The sequence below is a fragment of the Psammomys obesus genome, unplaced genomic scaffold (genome assembly GCF_907164565.1).
Source record: "Psammomys obesus unplaced genomic scaffold, mPsaObe1.curated_primary_1811, whole genome shotgun sequence".
NCBI classification, from domain to species: domain Eukaryota; kingdom Metazoa; phylum Chordata; class Mammalia; order Rodentia; family Muridae; genus Psammomys; species Psammomys obesus.
In genome coordinates this window covers 11,725,623-11,736,507 of record NW_026596143.1, presented here as the reverse complement: position 1 = coordinate 11,736,507, position 10,885 = coordinate 11,725,623, and the positions used below count along the sequence as shown (strand labels likewise).

The following is a 10,885-nucleotide window of genomic DNA, read 5'->3' as shown; positions in this document are numbered from 1 at the left end:
AAAGAAAGAAAGAAAGAAAGAAAGAAAGAAAGAAAGAAAGAAAGAAATTACCCATCTTGCTGGCTTCCCCTAAGGGCAGCCCACCTGCCATTTCTGTTTACTTCAAGCAGGACCCACTAGTGTGACCTGTCCCCACAGCCTAGTCGTGCCTCCTTGGTGTCCTGCAATGCCACAAGGGAGGGATTTCACTAGAACTTCACTTCGTTGCATGCCCTGGGGTCTGGGAAAGCCTTGGTTAAATTTGGACATGGGGCTTAACTCCCCATGTGAATTTAATAGCTCAGCTTCCCAAAGCAGGCTTGCCTGACCGGAAACCTTTTTGAGATCTCTTTTGTTATAGACAGAGGCAGGATTGCAAGGCATTTCTCTGCCTGTCTTCAGGGGGCAAATGCCAGAACTGTGCCTTTGTTCAAACCATATCCTTCCTCTGCCAACACTTTGTGGCGATCCTATCACAAAGCTGGCCTTTGTGAAGCTGACTCCATCCTTCAGTGGCTGGGGACAGCATGTAATTCCGCCTCTGGCCATCAGCTGGTGACGGGAACTTTATCATCTGCATACTTTGGCTCCTTGTGCCTAGATGGAGGACACTTGCCAATGATGTACATTTTAAGAATCTGTCTTAACTGTTTATTTTTAAATAATCTTATGCTTACACCATATTCATCCTCATCTCCTGCCAGTGCCCATGTATAAAAGCATTGTGAACCTTATTTTTTTTTCTCCTGTATCAAATTCAGGACCTTGCCCATAAACGGCAAAGGCCAGGCACTAACACTGAACTACACCCCACACATTTTCAGACAGGTTCTCAAAGATAGCCCAGGTAGCTCCTGAACTCATGACCTTCCCCACCTTAGCCTTCTGTGTGCTGGAAACATAGGGACATGCCACTACGGTCGGCTTTTCTAGACTTGGAGAGTCTAGATGATGCTTGCTAATGTTAATGTACATTTCCTCAAATTAAGACTGCTTCCTTAGCAAACAGTGCCTACTATCAGGGAAGTAATGCTATGATGGTTCTGTTTATTTTGTTTGGTAATTCCAAGGATTGAGCCAAGGGCCTCACACATGCTAAGCAAGAGCTCTACCCTGTTCTAATTTCTTATCTAAGTCAAGCTTTCCTATTTTCCCTCATCCAGGATCCAATCTGGATTACATTCTGACCCTGGTCTTCATACTCCATTAATAAAAAGGATTTCTTTTCACCTTGATCCTCATGCTTTTGGAGAGCAGTGGCTGTCTGTTAGGGAACATTGCACTCAGCCTGGAACTTGCTGCGGCCACTTTGTGGCCAGAGTCAGGAAGGGCTTTGGGGCTTAACATCCCAGACACACAGCTCTCATTCTCTCCACAAGAGACACATGATGTCTGTTTCTTGAATGGTCATGCTGACCTTGTTCACATTTTTTAAGGTATATCAAACTTCTACCATTGCTGATTCCTGACTAAAAACAGTTTTTATGATAGTGATCAAATGGTGATCTTCTGAACACATGGCATCTGTATGTAGCATTGCCATTCTTCTGGCAACACAAACATTTGTAACTCATTCATTCATTCTTTTTTCATCTTCATTTTCAGTGTAGACTTAGAGTATGGGTTCTTGTGATTCTTCTTGTGGGCTAAAAATAATAACCATTTGTTTAGGTACTCACATTACTTTTGATTTGACTAGAGGGAGGGACCTGTTTGAGTTGATTTTTGTGTCATTTTGATGTATCCCATCATTCTTTGAGCATTTCTTTTCTTTGGAGAGTTTTATGATTTAGATATGAAATGTATCTCAAAAAGGCTGGTGTGTTAAAGCCTTGATTCCCAGCTGACTATGTTACTGAAAAGTCTTCAAATGAGTTATATGGCCATGAAATGAGTTAGTCCACTGATGAGTTTACAGCTGAATGAACTCTTGGGTGGGATTCCCCTGAAGAAAATGAGTCACTAGGTCCTTACCTTTGAGAAGTACTCTACTCTTCCTTATCTGAGCCCCCCTCTCTTGACAGTGACTCCAACAATGACGGACTCAGCTGAACAAGGACTCAAATCACTAAAACAAAGAGTTAAATCATTCCCTTCTTCAGCTCTTATTATTGGGAATTCATTTAACCTTGAAGATCTGGGAATAGGGCAGATGTTCCTATTGATATAATCAATGTCCTAAGAAATCATCAGTGCACAGAGTCACCGAAAGCCCTGTGTATACAAATATGTACATGAATAATTTAGTATTTATTTGGTTTTATGTGTATTCCCTCATTTCTAATCTACGATTTTTGTACCATCAAAATGAAGCTGTTTGTCAAGTTTAAAAAAATAATTAAAAGTACAGAATAAAAGTCCCATTCCATGTACATTTAGAAACATTTCAACATATCCAGTAGAAAAAGAGAGTTAATTAAATTCAACTAGAAAAAAATCCAGCTATTGAGAGATTTAATTGGTTTATAATTCTATACCCAGATGAAGATACAGTTTTTGAGGTTGGAAACTGTGAGGAAGAGGGGTTTCTTATACAGAGACATTTATCTTGAGCAAAGGAGGAGAGAGTCCCACGGAACTTGATGAATTATTTTAAAATTTCAAGTAAAAGAGGAAATGTTAAGAATAATCAAGACAATTTTGAAAATAAAAACCAGAGAATTCTTATCCTATTAAATGTCAAGACATATTTTGAACTTTAAAATATCAAAACAGGGGAATAGAAGCAAAGAAAATACCAATAGGGCCATAGAACAGATCTGTGTTCAAAAGCAGAACCCATATGTATAAAAGAGATTCTCACCTGACTTGAACTTTACATTAAATGGCACTGGAACAGCTGCCTTCGCATTTGGTAAGGTCAGAAAAACTTTAAAGTTTGTAAGACAAAACACAAGCTATAAAAATAAAACTTTAAGTGGTAGAAGAATTGTGTGATAACATAACAAAAATTGTTATCCTATAAATCTATACAAAGAGTAAACAGTGTTCAAACCACAAATAAACTGGCAATGCCTGTAAAGAATGAACTGAGAGAGGAGAAAGGTAAGTTGTCATTAAGATTACAGGGGAAAAGGGTGTTTAGTGTCCAGTGATCAAGGAAAGTACAAGTCAAAACGAAAATGGATTCCTCTCTCTCAAGCACAGGTGCTGAGTTATAAGTTTTATGGACAACACTGACTAAAACATGGCTGTGTTTATCACAGGTGGAAGGTGAATGGGCATAACCATTTTCTTTTGAAACTTACTGGTGTTCATTAAAACCAAGCATCTCAGCAACTCTGCTTGCAATCGCTGCCCTGGAGAGTCATATACAGTGCTCAGAACAATGCATGCCATGTAAGTTGCAAACTTATTTGACCTAAAGAAATAGTAAAACATCATCCGTATGGAATTTACTACAAAATCTTATGAATGCTTATTACGTATGTATCTTTAGAATACAGTGCACAGAAGGAAAAAATTCAGAGTGAAAACATAATATTCTGTGCCGAAAAGGACAAAGCAACAGATACAAGATACAAATACAAATTGTACAAATAATGCGAATATTTCCACGCAAATGTTTCAGATTCATTGTTCACAGCATTAGAATGCCCTAATGGATGGAACTCAAGTCTCCTGTAAGGTGTGGCACCTAGTAGGAACTCTAATAGGGTGGGAGAAGCCAAGTATAAAAGAGACCAAAATGTAGAGCTTCCCCAACCAATGTAGCTATAATGAAGGGATGAGAAGAAAGAGACAGCAAAGAAATGCTTAAATGTTTAGATACTGTGGCTGTTGCTTTAAAAAAAAAAAGGGGGGGGGACTTTCAATGTGTTGGAATACTTCCTTTGCCCTTTATTAAAGATATGCTCGTTCTGGAAGTGAGGAATGAAGCCACTCAAATGAGCGGCATGCCTGCCGAGGCTGAGGTCGACATTGCTGCCACTGTTGGTCCAAGCGCTTTCATTTCTGCCCGTAGCCCAGGTGCTCTACCTTTATCACCCAATCCCCAGAAATTGTTCTAGGATTTCATACCGTTTTCAAAAAAAATAAAAAAATAAAAGAAGTAATGGCATGCACCTGTGATCCAAGCACTTGGCAGGAAGATTGCTTCAAATTGGAAGCCAGCCTGGGTAACACAGTGAGTTCCAGGGCAGCTATGGCTACACAGTGAGACCCTTTACAAAAAAAAATATAAATAAATTTAAAAGATAATAATTTGGGCCAGTGAGATGCAGGCAAAAGCATTTACCGTATAAGCCTGACCTCTGAGCTCCATTTCTAAAGGAGAAAACCTACTCTTAAAAATGGTCCTCTGATGTCCACAAGTAAACTATGAATGCATGCACCTGCACTCACATACACGCGCGCGCGCACACACACACACACACACACACACAAATAAACCTCAAGCATAACTTAGGCAACACAGAGAGGCAGACAGTCAGGTGTTTTTCAAAGGCACAGTTTATTGTTCACACATCAGGGGAAGGAAAACAATCCATAACAAACAAATCCAACAGCCTAACAATCTAGCTCTAAGAGATGCCATCAATATCCAGAGGCAGAGTTCACTCAAGGGCAGCAGGTCGCAGCCCAGTTGCCCACGTTAACATCTACTGGTTGGGAAAGGGAAGTGAATAGCCTCTGGCTCTGCAGTAGATGCTCCATAAGAACCATGGAGGCTAGCTGTGCTTGGCCAAGTCAACCAGGGTTCAGGACAGTCAGTGTTCTCGGATGTCAGAGACAAGCCAGAGGCCGGAGATGCTGGTGGGAGACATGGTCATTGGAAGGGTCCCTTGTTGCTAGCATATTGGTTCATATGTGCTGAGGTACACTGGAGACCAGTGTCTGCTGAGCTGCCTGGAGCCTGGTCTTTTATGGTCCTGCAGAGGCTCATCTTGTCCTTGCACACTTTTTGGTTCCTGCCTCTGACTGAACTTTGCTAGTCACACCCCTGCGCTCACATCTGCTGTCAGCACACTCTGACTTCAGGACCTTGAGTTGGGTGCCTCCCTCTTTGCTTTCTGTGTGTTCATTACACAAACAAATATTTTTTTAAGTCACAGTTTAAAAAATTGCATATTATATCATTACTTGCTTCTCCAATCAGCCTATGTGTTCCATATTGGAGACAAGGACATTTTTATTCTCACCTGTCTATTCCCAAACTGGAGAACATGGATAAGCAGACTCACTGAAATAGCTGTTTCTTGTTCACAGAAAACTGTAAGTAAAATTGGTAGGATGCCACAGGACCAAGAGGGAAAAAGGGGCGAACCAAGCTAGCTGTTTAATGAACTTCCAACCTTGGACTTCTCCCATCCCAAATGTGGGAAGCTGTACCTTTCCTTTCTTCTGTCTTTCCTGGTCATTCAATCCTTTGTTGGTGCCAAAGAATGAATTCAGCAATCCTCTAGACAATTGCTGTCACCCCTTTACATTTCTCCGTGGCTCTCCTTTGGGATTTGAGAAGCCTTCTCTTTGTCGGAAAATTTCAAAGACAAATTCAGAAGTAGCTGTGGCCTAACTGGTACTCCAAGGACCCCTTCCCTTCAGAGCAAGAAGACACTCAAACCACGAATGCAATAGCATTCGCTACCATCTCCTCAGGGTGCAGGAAGGGTGAGGACCCAGGATCTGACAGTGAGTGGTGCTTTGATCTTTCATGACTGGAAGATTTCTCCCTGGAGCACCAGAGCAGAGTCTTCCTAAGGGAAATAACCAGACAAAAGGGAGGCCAACGAATGGATCCCAGAAAACAGATAGTTTTCTCAGGGAGAAAGGCAGGCGATGGAGGGAAGTTTACCCACTTGATACACTGGGGAAATATGTTTCTAGGGGAAATAAGAGGTGTTTTGAAGCTACCCCTTTCCATTTAGTTCTGGTTCAGGTTGTGAATTTCAAAGCAAAAGAAGGCTAGGTGAGAGCAGCCTGGGGGACCACTGGGGGTGGAGGTAGGGGGGTTTTGGAGATCTGACTCCATCCTAAGACTTTGGAATGCAGGCAAGGCAAACACCATCAGGAGGAGAATACAAAGAGCTTAAGAGCAGGACTGTTCCTAACATGGAAACTCCTCTGTGTGGGATAAACAGAGAAAGCCCAAGGTCAGCCAAAGGCAGCTAGGAGAGGTATTAGCCCAGCAAGAGCAAAACCTTGCAGAGCAAACAAAGCCCAGGGAAGCTTTTAAAGCTAAGTCAGCACAAGCTTTCCCATCTATTTTCCTGCCTACCTAAAGGAAAGGAGAGCTGCCTCTTCTAACACTGCTCCCAAGAAATCAATTTCTTACTCGACTGTCACCTGTTAGGTGATTTAAATGAACATGGCTTAATTTGGTTTATAATGGTTTAATGCCACTTTATAAATGGCTCAGTCAACACTATTTACTGAGACTTGCCATGCACAAGGCAATGGAAGCTTCAGATAACAGATGAACAGGTCTGATGACATGTCTGAGAATAGACCGCTGGCATTGGCTTTAGTGTTTACCAGGAAGGGAGAAGTTAGAAAAAAAATGAGTCTGGTTCCCAAGCACCTGCTGCCTCCTGAAGACATGCCCGAGGGAGTCACAGGAGTGCCACTATCCTTTGTCTCCACCCAACTCTTTAATATGGCAGCTTTTGCATTCATTTTGTAAAACACAAACAAGTGTGAAAGGTTAAAGATATAGAAAGAAGAATCAGACTGAAAGAGATTCCATTCTGCCCAGAGTTGTCACAGTCAAATAGCACCGAAAGCCATAGAGACCCATCCTGGACCCAATCCCACCTCCTTCCAAGACACAGCCATTATTTTCTATTTGCAATATGACATTCCCATTCATGTTTTCTGAGATGGCTTCTTAGGGTTGTATGGTTGTTGCCCTTTGCTTTGTCCTATGTTTTGCAGTGCAGGGGAACAAGCAGGACTACTCCATCCTCTGAGCTGTCTCTGGAGTTTTGGGTTCATTAGGTTCCTTAGGACCTTGCACTTCATTCTCGTTGCCAGGATGCTACAGAGAACACTATCCAGAGGGAGGACTTACCAGCTGCCTGGGTGACAAGCAAGTTCTGCTGTGTGTTTAGCGTGTTGTAGAGGAATTTTAATCCATCAATATGGCTACTCTGGAAAGGGATCACATTTGAAAATCTAGGTCTATGTGATCCAGCTGCAATGCAGACATGCCACACACCTTTAATCCCTCTGGCTGGAATACACTCGTACCCTTAATCCCAAATAGTATTGGTAAGGTTAGTTTGGAGAAGGAAGCACCCAGGTTTGAAAGTGACATCTAATTGAGAGGCAGACAAAATGACAAATCAAAGATTTGACAGAATGAGTCTGAGATAGGATATACCCAACTCTTATAAGAACAGACAGAGAAAAGAGGCAACTTAAGACCAGGGCAGAGAGGGAGGGGAGGCAGTTTTGCCTGGAGAGTTTTATAGAGACAAGCTAGACACAGATGAAGACAGAATAAGCTAGAGAATGAGGAGCCAGGTTGCTAGAGTTAGTTTGAGGCCAAGCAGAACAATTCAGTCAGAAGTGAGAGAATCCAGTTTGAATCAGTCAACTAGGACAGGAGTTTGAGTGAAAACAGCTGAGTTGAACCAGCCAGCTAGAGTTCAGAAAGAACTAGAAAGGGTGATCTTATTCAGCAGTAAGTATCAAAAGCTGAAAACATTCTAGATCTAGGTTAGATTGTAGATGCTTCTAGGTCTAGGCCTAGGTATAATTAGAACAGAAAAAGAAATGCTCTGAGCTCAGCCCAAACTGTGTATTCACACAGCTTTGGCATGACTCTCATCTCATCTCTTCTTCTAGTGAATAAAAGTTACTTTTACACGGTATAACTGGGCACAATCTGCATAGAGATGGGGCCAAGTCAGAGGTGAAATGACACAGAAAGCTTCTCTAGACTAGTTTGTCTGGGGTGGGATGAGCAGTCAATTAATGCCAGAGGTTATTTTTATGATTATGGAGCAACGTAGATATTTAAGTGAATTGTTGCAAATGGAGAATTATTACAAGTATGTTTGTGATATAGTTCTTTTTTTCCCCATATCTAATTAACAAAGTAATCTCATATGACAATCTTCAGAATGGACCAAGGTCTCTTTTGTCTTTGCTGTTCACTAGCTCTGTTGCCTGTCCCTATTTCTACACTGCGATGCTCTAGTTAGTAGCCATACAGCAGAGCTGCTATACTGTCTGGCATGGGTGCTCTTCTTTTTTATAGTAGTTTTGATAATCCTTGGCTCTTACTTTCTTATTAATTTTGGTATCCATTAGTCAAATTCCATTAAAAATATCAATTCACTGTGAGGCAGCAAATTGACTTTTATCCTAAATTATTTTGGTTAGTTTTAGAATATCCTTCAATAAGTTTTTTTTTTCCAAAGAACTTTTCCATACAATTTACTCCTTCTGTAAAGTATACTCCTATGCATTCTTGCTACTATCATGAAAAATATTTTCTGCTACATTTAAAATTTTTATAGCATCATGAAACATTATTGTTTCGTTGAGGTATCTGTTAATTCTTATGTTTCATGTACTCTTTCTTTGCTGTAGAGATGAACATGCTCACAGAAACTTTGGAAGAATGTTTATTTTGTTCTCCAAATTGCAAATGTTCTTCAGGCCTTGAAAACAAAAGCAATACAAAGAATCAATGAAACACAGAATTGATTCTTTGAAAATATCAAAAAACATAGACAAACTAACAACAAAGAAAAGGCAAGAAACCCCAAAGTAATACAGAGATTAAAAAAAAACATTACACCAGCAACAGATAGCAACAAACCACAGATCATTAGGACTTGACTTCAAAACCTACAGTCTAATACATTGAAAAATGTAAAAGAAATGAGTAAGATTCTACAAAACATCATACTCTGGTCTGTAAGAAGCCAGACCAGTGCAAAAGGAAAACTTAACTGAAAAACTGTAGACACACACATGATACCTGGTGGATTCTGCTATACCTGTAAAGAAAAACTAATACCAAAGTGTTGGGCGTTGGTATGATCCTTGTATTTTGATGGTGATTACTAACCCTCAAGATCTGGTTACTACCCTATCCTTGTTGTATAAACCTGCCTAAGACATTATTCCTGATTGGTTAATACCTGGGCAGGGTAGAAGGAGACAGGCTTGTCTCCTTCCCGAGCTTTGAGGACAGGAGAATCACAGGAAGGAGGGAAACAGATGGAAAAAGAGGAAAAAGGAGTACACCACAACGGGTTAGCATAGAGAAGGAACCATGTGGGCGGGGAGGAAGGACTCTGAGGACAGCATGAGTGAAGAAAGTGAAAGATAAGCAAGTATTTATAAAATTATGGATGGGAGATAGGGCCAAATAGGAATGGCTAAGACAGATAGCATTGGATGGAGGCTGGAAGTGGAATATCTGCCCCTCTCAAGGTTATAAGGCAATTACAAAATTTAACAGGTGTCTGTGTCTTATTGATTGTGATAGTGGGTTAAATATTACCACCATGATAATCATAGGACTAATAATAAATATATAGCCCGACACCATCTTATTTCCAACAACACCAATGTTTTTAAAACTATTCTGTGTGTAGGGTTGAGGCCTTGTGGGCTTCTTCCATGAAGCCCACCATGTTTGTTGATGTCCTCATTGTTCAGCAGAAAGCGAGAGAGTGGGGAGAGTTACATGGGAAGGCTTGGAGGAAGGAAAGGGAAGAGAAAAAATGTAGTTAAAAATATAATCTCTGGAGATGCCATATTGCTTTGACTTTTTAAAAAAATATATAATATCAATAGTAAACCAAAACTATTTAATATGAAATAAAGGGAATGCTAACAATTTTTTATGAATACAGAATTATCCTGATATGACTGGTTGCAAACATAACAAAAATGGAAATGTTAGACCAACCTTCCTGATGAGCATAGGTGCAAAAATTCTAAATAAAAGACTTGCAAACTCCGTTTGAAAATACCAAAAACTCTCTATACTGATTAAGTTGGCTTCAATGCAGGTATGAAAGTATAGTTCAACATAAGTAAATCAATAAGTAAACACCACATAAATGGATTCAAGTACAGAAATTACACTATCATCTAAGAGATATAGAAACACCTTTTGACAGACTCCAACATCCCTCATGATAAAATTTGCAGAAGGAACTAGGAATAAAAGGAATATACTTCAATGTAATAAGGCCATCTAGAAAAAATTATAATCAATATCATACCAAATAAGAGAAAACTCTAAGTACAAGATAAGGGTGCCCATTTTTCCACTCGTATTCAATATAGTGCTTGAACCCTTAGCTAAAGTGGTATGATAAGAAAAGGAAATGGTATGCTAAACTGGTATGATAAGAAAAGGATACATGGTATCATAAAGTGGTATGATAAGAAAAGGATACAACTAAGAAAGGAAGAGGTAAAAACAATATTTATTTGAAGACATTGTGCTTTTTTTTTTAATGTAAGCCCTTAAAGACTCTAGCAGAGAACTCTAAAAACTGATGAACATGTTAAGCAAAGTAGCAAATGTGAACTCAACATACAAAATGCTGAGAAAGAAATCAGAAAAACAATCACATTCACAATAGCTTCAAAAATACTTCAGAGTAAATGTAACCAGGGAAATGAATGACCTCTACCATAAAAATGTTAAACACGGGGGAAAAAAGAAATAGAAAGCCAGGCATGGTGGTGCATGCCTTTAATCCTAGCACTCAGGAGGCAGAACCAGGCAATCTCTATTAGTTCAAGGCCAACCTGGCCTACATAGTGAGTTCCAGGACAGCCGGACCTACTATTAGAGAGACTCTGTCTAAAAGAAAGTGAGAAAGAAAGGAAGAGGAAGAAAGGAAGAAAGGAAGAAAGGAAGAAAGGAAGAAAAGGAAGAAAGGAAGAAAGGAAGAAAGGAAGAAAGGAAGAAAGGAAGAAAGGAAGAAAG

The 10,885-nt window shown here is 40.0% G+C and overlaps 1 protein-coding gene across 2 annotated transcripts in view; it reads right to left on the bottom strand.

Moving 5' to 3' along the window:
* The window catches only part of Ido2 (indoleamine 2,3-dioxygenase 2), a 119,085-nt gene that overhangs the window by 30,306 nt on the left and 77,894 nt on the right, over nucleotides 1-10,885 (bottom strand). Inside the window, exon 10 of one of the 2 annotated variants that reach the window (XM_055593448.1) lies at nucleotides 4,424-8,588. The exons of the other annotated variant lie outside the window; for it this stretch is intronic. Within the exon in view, the coding sequence (XP_055449423.1) occupies nucleotides 8,530-8,588 (59 nt within the window). The 3' untranslated portion in view covers nucleotides 4,424-8,529. Of the gene's footprint in view, nucleotides 1-4,423; nucleotides 8,589-10,885 lie in introns of those variants that run through there. 2 annotated transcript variants of the gene reach the window in all.